Genomic DNA, 17,502 nt, shown 5'->3' on the forward strand with positions numbered 1-17,502 from the left:
TGTTGTTGTAAAGTTATTTATCACGCAAGCAAAAACTGTGAGAAGGAGAAGAAGTTGTTGCTTTCAGGTAAAAAAAAAAAGAAAAAAAAAAAAAAAAAAGAAACAGACCAGAGAATTCAATAAGGCAGGGACACTAGATCATATAATAGTATCATGTGTGAAAATACAGATAGCTAAGTTAGGAATTATTTAGAGTTGAACTAAGCAGGACAAACACAACAAAACAAATTTTAATTTTTATTTATTTTCTATTAGTATTATTACTTTTGATTTATATAACCAAGTAGGATATATTCGATTTTATGAGTCACACTCTGGACCAGTAGATGGCGGAAATGCAAAAATGCGTTGTGAGTCGACCTCACTGAACACCAACGAAGAAGAAGATGTTGTTTTCTTAACAGCTATGTGCTAGTGTCTCACGGCTGAAAACCTTCAGGTTTATCGTGTTAATAGACGGATTAGAGGGGATTCTTTTCATATTTCTGAGTCTAATATCTTCAGACTCCTCTTCTCCTAGCACAAAATGCTAAATGAAGCTAGCGCTAATGGAGACGGAGGATTTCGCTACGTTGAGCTAAAACAGAGAAGGTGACAGAAGAGATCAGCTTTTGTAAAATAGAAAAAAAGGTTGAACAGTTTGACTGGGCTTGATTTCTTTATATTTACATCCCATCCCTGAAGTTTTATTTTCCCTTTGGACCTTTGACCCACGAAGCAGAAGAGGTTAGCATAGCATAGCATAGCATAGCAAACAGGAAGCAGACGGACTCCAGCGTTATTTGTCGACCAAACGGATTAAACTGAGTGTTTCCGGGGGAGAAGTCGGAGTGATATCAGTGGGAAAATGTCTAAAGTCCAAACAGTGAGAGGTTTGATCATCCAGAGACTGAGTGCAGCTGCTGAAGAGATCTTTGAGCTGTTTGAAAGAACGATAGCAGAGTACGAGGAGCAGCTCTGTCGATCTAAAGAGGAGAACCAGAGACAACAGAAGCTTCTGGAAGCTGTTTATAACCCTGATGCTGAGTCAAACCAAACTGGTCAGTAGATTTAATCATCACCCATCTTCTCTAAACATCCTCTCTCAGTAATGACGAGGCTGAAGTTGGCATCCGATAAGAATTTTCCGGTCCACCTTAAAAATGTCAAATCGCCTGAAGATGGCGGTATTTAGTCGTTTTCCTGTGTATTTCTGTGTCTTTTTCTGATCTACACCACATAAGAACAGATCCTTATATAAAACCACATAATAAAAACACTTCAAACCTGGACTGAGTTAATCTTTAAAAGCCTAAACATTCATAAAAACACAGTCCATGATTTGTGAAACCTTTATTCTATTTGTGAAAACGAAAAAAAGGCACATTCCACTGATTTTTGGCTCATCCAGATCACATTAGACCAGGTCCAGGTCCAGAACCACAGCACTGAGACTAATTCTGGGTGCCTTGGTTTCACAAATCAGGGACTGTGTTTTTTTAATGTTTAGGCTTTTAAAGATGAACTCAGTCCAGGTTTGGAGTCTGTTTTTCATGTAGTTTTATATAAGGATCTTGTGATAGTGTCACCAAAAAACAAAGTTTGATTAAATAAGGAAAGTGTTGTTGTGATTGATGAAGTGAATGAAAGGAATGTAGTAAAATTAAAATAAGATAAGACAATAAGACAGAACGGGGTTCCTGTTTGTGTCCTGATTTGGGTTACGGTCAAGAAAAGAAAAGAAAGGACGAAATTATAAAAGGAGGATGTGGCGTCAGGGAAGAGGCAAAGAGGCGTTCAAGAGGGAAGGAGACAAAGAAACTGGCGTGCTGGTGGAAAGGGCCGGGAAACCTAAGAAAACGTGAAAAAGTAAACTAATCTTAAAATAAGTCTCCCGGAGGTGTTTACCTAAGCGTGCCTCTAAATCCCTACGGATCCCTCGGGTTATCGCTTCCCAGGACCAGGAGGAGCACGGACCACAGCTGGGTGGATTTAAGTCGTTCAAAGGGTGGTGAGAACGTTTGATTTTTGCATTTTTTTTCCCTGGTATACCAGTGATTTTCTGTTGATCGATCACGTTTTTTTTGTTTGTTTTTTTCTGGTGTGGATTAGTTTTTATTCATTACAGCTTTTGTTGGGAAAATGGACCCACAAACTACTTGAAAGACATTTTAAAAAGGCTCCGAAAAGGACAATTGGGCTAATTTTCGTCAAAATGGAATTTTTGCTTTATTTATAGACAGAAAAGACTGGGTTTGGGGCTTTGCTTTAAGAAATATTTAAGTTTGAGTTCCATTAGGCGCTGGGTGCGCAGGCGAGACATTCTTTGAGTTTGATTAAAGGGGAAATTTTTGTTTGATCTAAACCGCTTCGTGACAGTTTCTTTGATTTCTTTTTTTTTAAATACGCCTTTTTGTGGGGATTTATCATTTTCCTAAAAGTTTTAATGCCAACTCGATGTTGGTTCGTTACAATCTGTTCTTATGTGGTGTTGATCAGAAAAAGACACGGGATAACGACTGAATACCGCCATCTTCAGGCGATTTTACATTTTTAAGGTGGACCGGAAAATTCTTATCGGATGCCAACTTCAGCCTCGTCAGTAATGTGAGGTAATAATTGAGATTTGATCCTATATAAACCATCCTGTTGGATATGCTGTCCCACAGTAAAAGAGGACGATGATCAGATGGAAGATTTTTTTTTTTTTGCTTGACGCTTACTGGTGTACAACAAGCTAAAAAGACTAATTTCACTGAAAACTTGAATGTGTTTCTTTGTCTTTCTAGATCCTCAGCAGCTTCTGGTGAGGAAAGAAGTTCCCCCAGAGCGGCAGGAGTGGACCCCCAGTCTGAGCCAGGTGGACCCACCAGAACCAGCCCACATCAAAGAGGAACAGGAGGAACAGTGGAGAGGTCAGGGGATGGTGCATCTTCAGAAACTGGAGGAGGAGGATATCATTCAGTTCACATTCACTCCTGTAACCAACTGTCAGGTTGGAGATCCCGGAGAGAAACCTGAGTCGTCACAGCTTCATGAAAACCAAAGTGAAGAAAACAGACAGTATTTGGTGAAAGAAGCTGAAGGAAGCACAGAATCAGAAAACAACATAAAATCAGAGATTCATGAAGAGGGAAGTCCGTCTCAGTCAGGTTTAAACTCTTTGCAGAACGATGAACCGGGAGGGAAAGCGTTCAGCTGCAGAGTTTGTGGCAAAAGATACCACCAGAAAAGATCTTTAGCAAACCACATGAGACTTCACTCAGAGGGACATTTCTTCAGCTGTTCCTTCTGTGAGAAGACGTTCCCGTGGAAAAGAGACCTGTTGAACCATATGAGAGTCCACACAGGAGAGAAACCATTCAGCTGCTCTTTCTGCGGCACAAGATTCGCTCAAAGGTCACACCTGACCTTACACCTAAGAGTTCACACAGGCGAGAAACCGTACACCTGCTCAGTGTGCAACACCAGCTTCAGCGTCAGGAGGACTTTAAGTGATCACATGACCATCCACACTGGGGAGAAACCGCACAACTGCACAGCTTGTGGGAAAAGATTTTCTCAAAGGGGAGCTCTGCGGCGACACATGGCGATCCACACGGGGGTGAAGCGGTTCTACTGCAGCGTCTGTGAAAGACAGTTCGCTCGGCTGGAGCATGTAAAGAAACACAAGTGTGCCGGCGAGAGCAGCAGGAAGCTCTGAGCTGCAGAGATGCTTGTTAAGACATGTTTATACAGGAGAGTTTAAAGTTTAAGCCCTGTTTACACAACGTTTTGTCTGAAAACGCTAAAACGCAGTGAAACAGCTGTAGCGAGCATGCCAGGCCTGCTCATTTTGTCAAAGACAGTCACAGATTCAGCAGCACAAGCTCAACACGTTAGACCACGACGATCGTAACCACGGGACTGTTGGACTGTTGTTTGCACTTCCACTGAAAATTTTACTCTGGAGGCCGTTTTCAAAAGTTTGCGTTCTAGGTCGGTTGATTTCGCATGATTTTTCAACAGTGATGATCAAAGAGTGTTGTCAGAACTCCAAGTTAAGCCATGATCTGAACAGTAAAACAGTGTTAAATGTGTGTTTCATGCAATAAAGTGTTTGAAGTCACTATGATCAAGTTTTTGGCTCGGTTTCTCAAAAAAGGAGGCCAGGAGTCGGCCTAAGTCAGACTAGAAAAGCTGGGTCATTTAAGTAGCTTACATTTGTTTTTGTTTGTCCCAGACTTTGAATTCCTGGAGGAAGCTTAAAGGTCCCATATTCTGCAAAAATCACTTTATTAAGTCCTTTGGTGAAATTTGTGGGTCTTTGTCTTTCCTCCCAGCCCACAAAATGTGACATTTAATGACCAAACCTGTTCTTAGTAGAGCTTGTGAATATAAAAGCCATCACTGCTCTGTTTTTGGCTGTAAACAGCCACATAGCTCCATGCTCAAGCTTCCCATCTCAGAAGAAGACAGACTAAGTGTCTAGAGTTCATTTATCAGGAAATGTTCCAGCTACACTCAGTTAAACTGTGCATGTGTGTGCTAGTCACTTCACGGCCGACTGCTTTTCCAACTTTGGACAGTCCAACAGAGGGCTAGCCAAAAGACTGGTCCTGAATCCAGGCGAATTACCAACCATCCTCCAACAAACCTGGGACCCTGGAAATGTGAGTATTTTAAATGCTATGTGCTGTGGAGCAGATGGAAGAGCTTTTCCTCAGTGTCCCCCCTGTCTCTGTGTTAGCTTCAGGATGCTAACTTTAGCTGCAGTTAGCCTGTTGTTTTAGCCTGTAATGTTACGGTAAATGAGCTTCTCTGTTTTCTAAACATTGTGCACTCGGAGCTCGTGGCGCCGCTCTCAGTGACGCTGAAGAGCGGGGCGGTATCAGCGGTGGCTCATTTACATATGAAGGCCACGCCCACTAAATCAGAGCGTTCTGAACAGAGGGGCTATGAGAGCCTGGAAACAATGCTGCTGTGCTTGATTTATTGGCTTTTTGGACCAAAACATGTTACTACCATTTCATGAAGACATCAATGATCCAGATTAAACTGCAGAAAAGGAGCAGGAGATGGGACCTTTAAGTGACAACACCTGCATCAAGCCACAATTTTGGTGTTGAATAATTATGTAAAGCTGATGATGACTTGCAGAAGTTTACTTGAACTAGATTAAAAACCTTTTTAAATGTAAATGACCCCTGTTAACTCTCAAATCAAGACTACATAAATCTTTAAAGCTACGGCTCTTTATCAGGTATTTAGTTTTAAAACAGTTTCAAAACAAAACTGGCACGCATCTAAGAATCACGAAAAACTTTCGTATGATACCAAACATGACCCCCAACATCCCATAATAAGCTCTGTACAACAACTCAGGCACACTAAAACAGCCCTAGTGGACAGTAGGAATGTCATAGAGAGATGAAACCAACACCAAATTGTTTGTCTCTTTGAGACGCAAAAATCATACACTGATACCCCTGACCTATCTCCAACAGGAAGCCAGCAATTTCCCTTTCAAAACAAGATTCCTCCCTTTTTTTTACCCTTTCTGCAAAGACTAACTTGTCAAAAACCAAAAATGGTACTGGTTTGAAAATTGGTCCACATGACAGACCAGACCCTGCTCTACAAAAGTTGTTCAGGAAGTTGTTATTTCGGGTCCAGTTTTCAAATGTCAAGCCCTCAAAGTCGCCGACTGCTCTCAGCTTTCTCCATGTTAACAGATGAGGAGAACACTTTATAGCTCCACGCACGCATCCCCCTGATGCCCCATTTGGGCCTCTAGGCAAAAAAAAAATACTCATAGAGCTTTAAAAATGACATGGTTGGATTCCTGACAAAATTTCCTACAAAAATATCACATTTTTACACAGATTAAGTTAACATTCTGGCCCATAGGACAAGTAGTTTGGACTCTTTTCTAAGATAAATCCTCTATTTTCAGCACTATAGGCCAGGTTTTCTGACGCATTTGGGCCTCTAGAGAAAAAAGTAAAACTCGTACAGCTTTAAAAATGCCAAAAATGGATTCCTGACAAAATTTCCTGCAAAAAATGATATTTTTACACAGATTGGGGTAAAACTGTGGACTCTGTGAGGACTTCTTTACATTAGATGGCTGATAAACACTCAGTCTACACTCTACTTGACGTCTGTGTCACGCTAATTAGGAGTTCCGTGCAGCAGCTGGTGATGTCATTCAGCATAGCAGAGGATACGTTACCATGGTAACAACTGACTCCCCAACATCCCATAATATTCTCTCACAGCCACTAGGCACACTCAAACAGCCATAGCGGCCAGTAGGAACGTCGTAGAGAGATGAAACCAACACCAAAATGTTTGTCTCATTGAGACGCACAGTAGGACAGACCGGCAACAGACTCGAGGACCCGTCTAACACCGCTTGCAGTTGTAATTTTGATTTGTAGCTCACAGTTTGCAGGATTGGGAAGGATGAGAAGATTTTTTTAAACCTTTCTCAGGCCTTGAAAACTGCTGCCATCAATCCACCGTTAAAAAAAAAAAAACAGACACAGGACTCAACTGGTGTAAATGGTACTAAAGGACAGAGACCACTTTAGCTGCGTTTCCAAGCAGTACGGGTCGGTTCAGTACGGTTTGGGACGGTTTGGGACTGTTTGGGACAGTAAAGTCTCATCCCGTTTGCGTTTCCACAGCAAACTGTGCCCTCTCGTGGTGGGCGGCGTGTAAGCCGCATGCCGGAAGCCACAGCTGGTAAACAATAGCGCGACGCCGTAGCAGCTTGCCCCGCGATTAAATCCAACAAAGAAGAAAACGCGACACAGTAAACAAAGAGCACGGATGGAAGACATGCAGCATTTCGTCCTCTCTGTGATTTTCATGTAGCTCTTTGTTACAAAGTGCAATCAAGCTTCGTTTCAGAGAAGTCTGTGAGCCGCAAGGAGAAATGCAGCCGCTGTCGGGGTGAGTGACGATTCTTTTGACCAATCAACCGTCTGCAGTGTGTTGCTCCACCTCCCGAGAGCGGATCGGTTCAGTCTGGCACCCATACGAAAGGGTCCCAAAAAAGTGGGACGGCTCGTCTCGGTTTTTAGGGATCCGTCCCGGGATGAGTCGGTGGAAATGCCGCTTAAAGCGCACCGTACCGAGACGAACCAACCCGGACTGCTTGGTGGAAACGCGGCTTTTGTGTCTGTGGGTAACTTTCCATGTGATCAGACTGAAGTGACATGTGGAGTCCCCCAAGGCTCCATCCTGGGGCCTCTTCTGTTTAGCATCAATACGCTCTCACTGACTCAGATTATAGAAACAACAAAGTCATTCAGCATCTCAAGGTCAAACTGAGGTCAAAGTCAGGAAGCAGCTTCAGATGATCAAGTTAAAAACCACAGACCAGACCTGAAACCTGGGTCATCACGGACTCAGACCTGGATTTAAAAACACATGAAGACAGTTACTAAGTCAGAAAGTCATTATCACTTTAGTTTGAGTTCTTTGACCTCACAGACAGTCAATGGAAGCAAAAGTATGATAAAACTCAAACGTAACTTTATTGTTAGATTAACAAGTTCCATTTCAATAACACGTTAACGCACAAACATAAATAATACAAATAAAAGCGGATTAATCCAAAACATATCTGCTCTAAGAACGCAACAGATTGTGCTCAGATAGTTCAGTCTTCTGACTGATGTTTCTGGTTTTGTTTCCTCTCTGCAGATAAATATCTAATCACAAGGATAACTGTAAAGAGAACAGGTGAATCTGCAGACTAACAATCTATGAATGTAAAACTGTTCATGAGTCCAGTTAAGCACAAACACAGTGCTGTCTCTGACTGTGATGATCAGGGAATCTTTTACAAATCAAACAGACAGAAGTCGACTTGTTTGGACCAAAGGTTGGTTTTTCATGTGGACATCCATGTGTTCTTCAAGACCCCCAGATGTTGCAAATCCAGAACCTAAATCCAGACTAGCAAGCGACATGTGGGTAGTCATATGTTGTTTAAACATTTCACGGTGTTTGAATTTTTGGCCACAAACTGAGCAATCATGTGAACTATTCCCAGTGTGGTCAGCCAAATGTCGCCTCAGAGTTGATTTACACCAAAAGCTTTTCCCACAAACTGAACATACAAATGGTTTCTCTCCTGCGTGCTGTATCATATGCCTTCCTAAAGATGAACTGAAACGGTAACTTGTTTTACAAACTGAGCAGTGGAACGGTCTCTCTCCTGTGTGCACTCTCATGTGCATGGCAAGCTCTCCTCTCCACGGAAACGATTTCTGGCAAAACGAGCAGCTGAAACGATTTCTCATGGTGTGACGCATCATGTGTTTCTTTAAGTTCTTCATCGTGGAGTAGGTTTTCCCACAGCAAGAGCAGGGGTACTGATTATCTTTTGTTTGGGTTTGATCGTGAGTCGGATGTTGAGAGAACAAGCCAGACTGGGGTTCACTGGACTGCCCCCCGTCACAAACCAGCCCAGCAGTCTCACATCCGACGTCTGGATTAAAGTCTCTGTGCGTTTCTGATCCTCCATCAGCCTCTGATTTCAAACCCTCTGTCTCTCTGTCCTCTTCAGTTTGGTCTTCATGAAGCTGAGAGGACTGAGCTTCCTCTCCTTCTTCATCCCCAAGCTGCTCTCCAGTCCTCAGTTCCTCCTCCGTCCCTTTTCTGTGGACAACTGAATGTTTTTCCAGAAATTTTTGTGAAAGAAATTTTTTATCACAGATGGGACAACTGAATGGTTTCTCTCTTTTATGGACTCTCATGTGTAACTTCAACTGCTGTCTTTGATAGAAACTAGAGTCACAAACAGTGCAGGGGAAAGGTTTCTTCCCGGTGTGAACAAACGTGTGCCTAATTAAAGCCGACTTCCTTTTAAAAGTCTTTGCACAGATTGAACAGCTGTGTTTGAAGTTTTTTTTCTTTCCTTCATGTTTTTTAGGTTTTTCCGTTTGGTTCAGGCTCGTAGGTTGTTTTGAGGAGCCGGCTGATGTTGTGCTGCTGTTTTTTACACCACTGCCAGACTCCTCGCCGTGCGGGTCAGGGTTTAGACCTGACTCAGAGTTATCCACTCCTGTCCCCCAGTCAGGAGTGAACATGGACACCTCGACCTCCTCCTCCTCCTCCTTCAATCCTGGAGGCTGCTCTCCCTCCGGTCTGCTCCTCAGTTCCTCTTCTTCCTGTTTGATGGGAGGTAACTTTGACAGACCCTGGTCCAGACTGGGGCTCTCCTGGTGCACACATTCTGTATTTACCAACAGCTGCTGGATTTCTGTGATAAACAATAAAAAACACAAGTTTTAGAAAACTGATCAAAGTTGGATCAAGTTAAACATCTGCTGCTTAAAATGAGAGTCTGCAGGAATTTCCTAAAAAATAAAACGACAACTTTTACAGGAATAATCCTGCTCAGTTGACTCTTCAGGACCACTGTGTGTGTCAGTGTCAGTGTCTGTGTCTGCCTCAGCCCCCTCCTCTGCCTGCATGCTGATGTTTTGGTTGTTTCAGGAATTCTGGGCATGAAGTAAGCTAGTTACGTCAGCCAATCACAGCGTGCCCAGTGTGCAAGGGGCTTTATTTGTTAACAATAGCGAGTGGAAGAAGCTAATCAGAGCAGCTACGATAGCGGACGTAGCGCGGAGGAAGATTTTTTTCCTAAACAAGGGTGAAGCTTGGCTCGACTTTCACTCGCTTCCAGGAACTTGGAGAGCAGCTCAGATCGTAGAGTGACATGAGTTAGCTTTCTGCTAACCAGGCATGAGTCAAATACCTGTAATTAGTGAGTGTGTTCACATAGTCACCATCGGAGGCTGTGGGTGTGTGCTGTCGCTGATACTGACCCAAGTTTGAATTTGTCTTAAAGGGATAGTTCAGTATTTTTGATGTGGGGTTGTATGACAGGGACAGACGGTACCAAATTCAAAGGCTTCTTTCTCTGCCTACAAGAACTCAAATCAAAAAGTAATACCACAGTTTAAGAGTACGCTACATAAAATATTTTTTAAGTGCATTAAGTCTTCGGAAATATAAACATTTATCTGGACCTAACTAACTCATGTGTCCTTACGCTAGTGCGCTCCGTCCCCCCTCCTCCTTTCAGCTGTAGGGAATGTAAACAAGCTTTGCTTCGAGCGCTGGTTGTAGCTTCGTGTAAGTTTGATCAAGTATCGTAATTCTTTTGTTTGTACTCTAAGGATTGTGAGGCAGCGTAGGAAATTCAAAATGAGTGACTATGACAGCGACGATGAAGTTTCATTCACTTTGGAACCAAAAGGATACCTGTATGAACCGGAGCACACAGAAGAAGAGCTGCTACAGATGGAGACTGAAAGGAATACAGAGGAAACATCCACGGACACTGGACATCCAGATGCTGAGTGTTACTGCTGCCAGGACTGTTGTTGTTGTTGTTGTTGTTGTTGTTGCTGTTACAGGACACTCCAGAATTCAGAAGAGCAGGGAAATCTGTGTGATGAGTTATACAGACGGCTTGAGAGCCAGCAGTGTCCTCAGACAAATCCTGAAGAGTGTCTGTAACCAAGTTCCACTCGTGACAGCAGTAACACTCAGCATCCGTGGGCATTGAGTCACAGCTCAGACATTTACACCACAGAGTATTTCAGACTCTGTCTTGATGTCCAGTGTCCGTGGATGTTTCCTCTGTATTCCATTCAGTCTCCATCTGTAGCAGCTCCTCTTCTGTGTGCTCCGGTTCATACAGGTATCCTTTTGGTTCCAAAGTGAATGAAACTTCATCGTTGCTGTCATAGTCACTCATTTTGAATTTCCTACGCTGCCTCACAATCCTTAGAGTACAAACAAAAGAATTACGATACTTGGTCAAACTTACACGAGGCTAAAACCAGCGCCTGAAGCACAGCTTGTTTACATTCCCTACAGCTGAAAGGAGGAGGGGGGACGGAGCGCACTAGCGCTGCGCGGAAGGATACATGAGTTAGTTAGGTCCAGATAAATGTTTATATTTCCGAAGACTTAATGCACTTAAAAAATATTTTATGTATCGTACTCTTAAACTGTGGTATTACTTTTTGATTTGAGTTCTTGTAGGCAGAGAAAATAGCCTTTGAATTTGGTACCGTCTGTCCCTGTTAGCGTCTATTTCCTCATCACCATCGATTACAGTTTGTGTCTTACTGAGGGAGAGGAGACAACCCACTACTGTATCTAATGTCCTTAGTGGTCACATAGAGCTCATACAACCCCACTTCAGATAAACTGAACATCACTAAAAGACAATCAAGAATTATGTCATACATCTGTAAATAATCTGATGAAATGTGAAAAAGGAGATTGACAGGAAATGCGGACGGGACTAGATAAACTCTGCTTCTCCTGTCCTCTCTTTCGGACATGAACAATATGATCATCTATTGAAAATGTGTGATGTTGTATAAGTGTGCTGACATGACTGAAATAAAATCAAATCAATTTCTTTGACACTAACCTGCTTTGTGTAAGCGGACTTCAGGGTTATAAACAGCTTCCAGAAGCTTCTGTTGTCTCTGGTTCTCCTCTTTAGATCGACAGAGCTGCTCCTCGTACTCTGCTATCGTTCTTTCAAACAGCTCAAAGATCTCTTCAGCAGCTGCACTCAGTCTCTTCCCGATAAATTCTCTGAAAACTTCAACTTTAGACATTTTGAACTTGTCTCCGCAGAGCCGTCTCCTCAAACAAACTCCTGAAACCAGTTTCGGTCTCTCCGTGTTGAGATTCCCGCCGTCGGAGCTAGCTACTTTAGGAGCTACGCTAGCTTCCGGCGGGTGCAACGAGTTCTTATGGACCTTCAAAATAAAAGTCACTGCTAAACTTGTTTATTAAGAAATATACCAACCATGGATATACATCTTTATATTTAAGTTATCCACCATTAAAGAGAGACCCAGACGGTGAATTTTATTTTTATCAGTTGGTGATGAAGATACAGGAAAAATACATCAGACAAGTTAAATCAAAGGTAAGTAAAACTATATAAAATAAAGAGAATAGTCATTATATTTCAGTAAGGAATTCTTAACGTCATTTTTTTATTTTTTTATTTTTTTTGGTGAACTATGGTACATTTTGAATTTATTTGGAGAAAAAATGGGAGATATTTTAGGCTCCTATCAGAATACATAATTTGGAAGGTGTTTATCACAGCAGACCTCTTCATTTATTTATTGGTTTTAATATTACATCTTTATTAAAAGTATGTCGGGACAAGTCAGATGCATTGTTCATAATTTTTTAGTTGTGTTTTTTATCAAATTTGTGTGAAATTTCACCCCTGGTTTGTCTGCCAAGAGAAAATATTTCATGTTTTTTAAATAATTGATATTATTAAATAATTGTTATTGATATTATCATTATTATTATCACTAATATTGTCACTATTGTTATTATTATTATTATTATTATTATTGCTAGTATTTATTATTATTATTTTTGCTATTTTTTGGAATTATTTTGTATTTTGCTGTATAGAACCTGTGTTTTTATTTATCTTTTTTCTACTCTTATCTATTCTGCACATCTATTTTTGTACTACAGGGTTACTTGCTGCTGGAATCTGAATTTCCTGAGGGAACCCTCCCAAAGGATTAATAAAGTTCCTATCTATCTATCTATCTATCTATCTATCTATCTATCTATCTATCTATCTATCTATCTATCTATCTATCTATCTATAATAAATGAAACATTTTTGCTTTTATTTCTGTTGTCATGTTTTCTTCTATGAAGCGACCGTTAACTTTGACACAGGCTCACCACCACGGCTGGCCTTAGGACAAGGTTGATGAATACAAGGACCCAGTTACACCAGATCAGCTGTTAGTAGCCTGTAGCATATCAATGCTAACCAGTGCTGGATCCAAATACGATTTATCTACATTAAGATGGACAAGCCAGATGGACTTTTTCTTTAGGTTGGCTTTCATTATATAATTCTGTTCTCTGATTTTTTTTTTTTGCACTATATACTTTCTTGTATCATTGCTGTGACGCTGAGTTTCCCTTCAGAGATTAATAAAGTACTTTTCAATTTAAAGATGAATTCATATTTCTTCCAAAGCACTGCAAGGATACCTCTTTAAAAAAAGTAGCATTTCAGTAAAACCTGAGCAGTCATCATTCTTTTTGCAAAAGGAGGTTCATAAAAAATAAGTTTATTGATCAAAATCTTTTTTGAAACAGAAACAGGAACAAAATGTTATTCAAATATTACACAAAGATAAAATTCACACACCTGGTCTGTCCATACAAGGACGAGACAACAAAGTTCAAAGTCTGTTTTTTTTAAGTGATAGATTTGATTTTTTCAGATTTATCTTCTGATAGCAATCCCCCTGAAACAGAACAAGTCTTTACATCAAATATAGAAAAAACATTTACACTGAGCTCATTGAGCTTTATGCTTTTCCTGATTTTATTTATTTATTTATTTATTTATTTATTTTAATGATTTTTAGCTGCTGATTCTCTTTAAATTGTGATTCTTCATTATATTCGATTTCTAGTTTGCTTTTTTAACACCAGACCAGGTGAAAAACTTGTCAATTTTTAAGATTTATCCTGAGAATCGGTGTTTGTGGGTGAGATTCATGTTTGATGTGACTGAAATAACTAAACTAAACTAAACTAAACTAAACTAAACTAAACTAAACTAAAGAATCTCAACTTTTTTCCAACCCAGCTCATAAACACAGACTAAAATAAAGGATTTAAATTTTGAGAAAAAAACAAAAAGATTTTTGAACAAAAAAATTCATGATTTAAAATCGTCGACGAAAAATCCCGACACTATGACACACTGATTTTTTCTCCCACCAAAACCTCTGCAAACAGAAACATTCAACTGACTTAAGGCTGTTTGTAAACATTTTAAGATGAAGAAACTCTTTAACATTTGTGCCTTACGAGACTAAACTGTCGAGTGAACACTTTGTCACAGCTACTGCAGGTGTATAGTTTCTCTTTCGTGTGAACAGTCGAGTGTCGTTGCAGAGTTCCACGCTCTGAGAAGGTTTTTCTACAAACAGAACAACTGTACGGTCTCTCCCCTGTATGCGTTCTTATGTGGCGATCTAAGTGAGTCTTCTGGCGGAAGCTTGCGACACAAATAGAACAGCTGTATGGTTTCTCTCTGGTGTGAATCTTTTGGTGCCTGTACAAGTTTGAACTCTGCGTGAACCTTTTGCCACAAACAGAGCAGCTGTAGGGTTTCTCTCCTGTGTGGCTTCTCAGGTGTCTCTCCAGCTCCAGTCTGACCAAGAAGAACTTTTCACAGAAAGTGCAGTTGTAAGTTTTCGTATGACAAATCTCGTGAACTGACAAATCCTTCTTTTTGTGAAAAGTTTCACCACAGTCTGAGCAGGTGAATGGTTTCTCATCTTTCTGGACTTTGCTGCGTTTTTGCGCTCGATCCTTTTGGGCGGAGCTTGAAGCACATTCAGAGGAAGTTACTGATCTTTTTTTTTTGGTCTTAAGTTTTTTACCACTCACGCGTGCTTCTTTGTTCTGCAGATGGTTTGAACTAAACTGAGCATCACTCATCTCCCCCGAGTCACAACCACGAGTTTCAGCGTCAGAGTGAGACATCTCTCCATCAGTCACTGGCGGTGAATGACAGTCTGGTTCTGAGTCTCCACAGTCCTCCACACTGGTTCCCAGACCCTCTGTCTCTCTGTCCTCTTCAGTCTGAGTCTCATCAGGCTGTGAGGACTGAGGCTCCTCTCCATCATCTTCGACACTCTTCAGATCAGGAGTGAGATCCTCCTCCTCCCTTCCTTGGAGCTGCTCTCTGTCCTGACTGCTCCGTAGCTCCTCCTGCTCCTCTTTGATGTGAGGTGGTTCTGGGTTTTCCTCCTGGTCCAGACTGGCGCTCCTCTCCTGCTGGTCTGGGGGAACTTCCTCTACACTCACCAACAGCTGCTGGGAATCTGTGGACGACACAAACAGTAAACAGGGTTTGAGCTTTTCTTAGTGTTTTGTAATGTCTGACTTTCTAACCGTTAATATTAGTGCTGGGCAAGTAAACGCGTTATTTTCGCGTTAACCCGTCAATCTATTAACGCCGTTGAATATAATATCCCACATTAGTGCATGTTGCTCACATGCTTTTATTTTGTAAATGTCTGTTGCTGACCACGGTGGAACTGGAAGTGAAATTGGCGGAAAAACACGATGAGTAACCAAAACAAGCATGGAGAAGAAGGGCAACGCCACGGAACTTAAAGGCGCTCGCCGCTTAGTGTCTCAGTCTGCGTGCACGGCGTGCCAGATATAAACAAACGCAGGTAGTCTGCCAGGACGAAGAGACAAGATGAGAACTAGAGCCTTATTTAGCGGTGTTTTTGTGTGAAAGTAACGCGCTGAAAATTCTCTAAATAAAGAGTGAATGCAGACCGATATCAGATTTTTTCAGTGGGAGTCCGTTTATTTGTGTTTTTGGTCAAGTAAAATATGGCCCCGTCTGAGTGCAGAGGAAACCTGCAGAGGAGCAGGGAGGGGGTGTTTGGTGTGAGCGCTCTGGGCTTAAGCTGCACAAAAACACTGCTGTAGGGGTAATTTCTGCCCTAAACCTTGTGAGAGGACCCAACTTGTTCCATCCCGGAGAATCACTTTAAGAGCGCCAGTGAAAAATAATGATATCTACCTGTAGATTTGAAACAGTGTGGGTTAATCCAGCTAGATTTACAAACTAAGAATATGGTGTTTGAGCTGTAAGCATTCACAAAGGTTCAGGATGAACGTACTCTTTGTCACAGTGCAGGAGGATGGGATGGTTTTCACGCTCACATCTGCAAAAATAAAAATAATAATAATGATCAAATAAAAACTTACCCGTGAATACATGACAAAAGAAACTCACATGGCACATACGGACGCGTATTGCAATCACTTGAAGAAAAAAGAAACAACTCAGGTTTTTCAGAGTAATTTATTCTTCGGTTTGTTTTTTTGTAGTAAATGATTTTGTTTTTCCTGATTAATATTTTTTTATTGGTTTTTGTTATATTTTTTTCTGTTTTCAGATTACTTTCTTCCTGTTTTTCAGAGTAATTTTATTCCTGAAGTATCGAACTACTTCGAAATCCTGTGAGAACCTCCAACCTGCAGAGACTCCCGTGGATGTGTGGTGGCTCCTGTGTCCCGCGATCAGAGATCCTGTTCGGCACATATATGCCTTATCCTTAATTTTCTACCGGTCCGTACTGGGTCAGTAAAGGTAAGGTATTAGCCACACACAGGGTATGATACCCTTGTTATGTTTTTGACTTTATCCTTATATTTTATATAAGCCTATTGTTCAATGTAAAACTTAAGGAATAGACGAAGATGTGGCATTAAAAAAATGCATTGCTTCTACATTGGAAAGCCGGTAGAAAGTTAAGGATAAGGCATATATGAGCCGAACAGGATCTCTGATCCGTGCGGGACACGGGCAAAGTAGCTCGATACTTCAGGAAAAAAAATTACTCCCAAAAAGAGGAGAAAAAAATTACCATGAAAAACAGGAAAAAAGTAATCTGAAAACAGAAAAAAAATACTCATAAAAACAGAAATAATTATAACAAAAAACAAACCAATAAAAAAAATATTAATCAGAAAAACAAAAATTAATTGCCACAAAAAATACTCATAAAAACAGAAATAATTATAACAAAAAACAAACCAATAAAAATATTAATCAGAAAAACAAAATTAACTACCACAAAAAAAAAACCCAAGAATAAATTACTCTGAAAAACCTGAGGGTGTTTTTTTTCTTCAAGTGAATGCAATACGCTTCCGTAGCTGACACCTGTAAACTCAAAATCCTGAAGATTGAGACCTGACGTGTTTCCAGATCAAATATTTGCTTGTAAACTTTTACTTGAGACTCTCCACTTCTTCTTTGTGTAGTGCAAGCAGTTGGTGAATCTCATGACTTTTTTAGAAAATTACTAAAGATAAATAACAGTTTCAAAGTGACAGCTGTTTGTGGACTGTTTAAAGTGTAGATGTGAAAGAAATGAGCTCAAACCTGCTCTGTGTAAGCGGACTTCAGGGTTATAAACAGCTTCCAGAAGCTTCTGTTGTCTCTGGTTCTCCTCTTTAGATCGACAGAGCTGCTCCTCGTACTCTGCTATCGTTCTTTCAAACAGCTCAAAGATCTCTTCAGCAGCTGCACTCAGTCTCTGGATGATCAAACCTCTCACTGTTTGGACTTTAGACATTTTTGTCAAAAGTTACAGCACTTTTTTTCCTTCAAAAACTCAAAAGAGAGCGGGCTGCGAAGCGTGGAGGACTTCCGCCTTCGCGTTTGAAGCTAACACTCGGTGGATAACCGTTGATCAAATGTCACCGTTGGAGGTAAAAATGTGACACTCTGGGTTAAAAATCACCAACATGAAAACAAAATATGTTTAAATATCTTCGTCTTCAAACTCAGGATGTGTCGGCATCACTAAATGTATGTTAGAGAAAAATAAGTGAGTCGAAACGGATGGAGTTCACATGTTAGCAACTGGAGCTACTGTCACTTCCGGGGTA

General features: G+C 40.9%; 3 protein-coding genes across 4 annotated transcripts; 1 reads left to right on the plus strand and 2 right to left on the minus strand.

Moving 5' to 3' along the window:
* Positions 1 to 372: 372 nt before the first annotated feature.
* On the plus strand, positions 373 to 4,045 carry LOC141802549 (uncharacterized). Its single transcript, XM_074686088.1, has 2 exons — positions 373 to 1,040; positions 2,769 to 4,045. Exons 1-2 carry the CDS (start codon positions 848 to 850, stop codon positions 3,680 to 3,682), a joined length of 1,107 nt encoding a protein of 368 aa, XP_074542189.1. The 5' UTR covers positions 373 to 847; the 3' UTR covers positions 3,683 to 4,045.
* A 3,452-nt stretch (positions 4,046 to 7,497) lies between these two features.
* LOC141802536 (uncharacterized) lies at positions 7,498 to 11,754 on the minus strand. The gene is made up of 2 exons (XM_074686072.1): positions 11,432 to 11,754; positions 7,498 to 9,238 (listed from the first exon to the last, which is right to left on the minus strand). Exons 1-2 carry the CDS (start codon positions 11,622 to 11,624, stop codon positions 7,821 to 7,823), a joined length of 1,611 nt encoding a protein of 536 aa, XP_074542173.1. The 5' UTR covers positions 11,625 to 11,754; the 3' UTR covers positions 7,498 to 7,820.
* A 1,527-nt stretch (positions 11,755 to 13,281) lies between these two features.
* On the minus strand, positions 13,282 to 17,493 carry LOC141802545 (uncharacterized). Of its 2 annotated transcripts, XM_074686082.1 has the most exons (3): positions 16,994 to 17,493; positions 15,723 to 15,767; positions 13,282 to 14,906 (listed from the first exon to the last, which is right to left on the minus strand). In XM_074686082.1, the coding sequence occupies exons 1-3, from the start codon at positions 17,184 to 17,186 to the stop codon at positions 13,867 to 13,869; spliced, it is 1,278 nt and encodes a 425-aa protein (XP_074542183.1). In that variant the 5' UTR covers positions 17,187 to 17,493; the 3' UTR covers positions 13,282 to 13,866. The 2 variants fall into 2 exon arrangements, with proteins under 2 accessions (XP_074542183.1, XP_074542184.1); XM_074686083.1 differs by lacking the exon at positions 15,723 to 15,767 and having other exon boundaries at positions 13,284 to 14,906.
* Between the last annotated feature and the right edge of the window lie 9 nt (positions 17,494 to 17,502).

The sequence above is a fragment of the Halichoeres trimaculatus genome, unplaced genomic scaffold, assembly GCF_033239565.1.
Source record: "Halichoeres trimaculatus isolate MK-OKI-2021-1 unplaced genomic scaffold, fHalTri1.1 fHalTri1_scaffold_14, whole genome shotgun sequence".
Classification (NCBI taxonomy): Eukaryota; Metazoa; Chordata; class Actinopteri; order Labriformes; family Labridae; genus Halichoeres; species Halichoeres trimaculatus.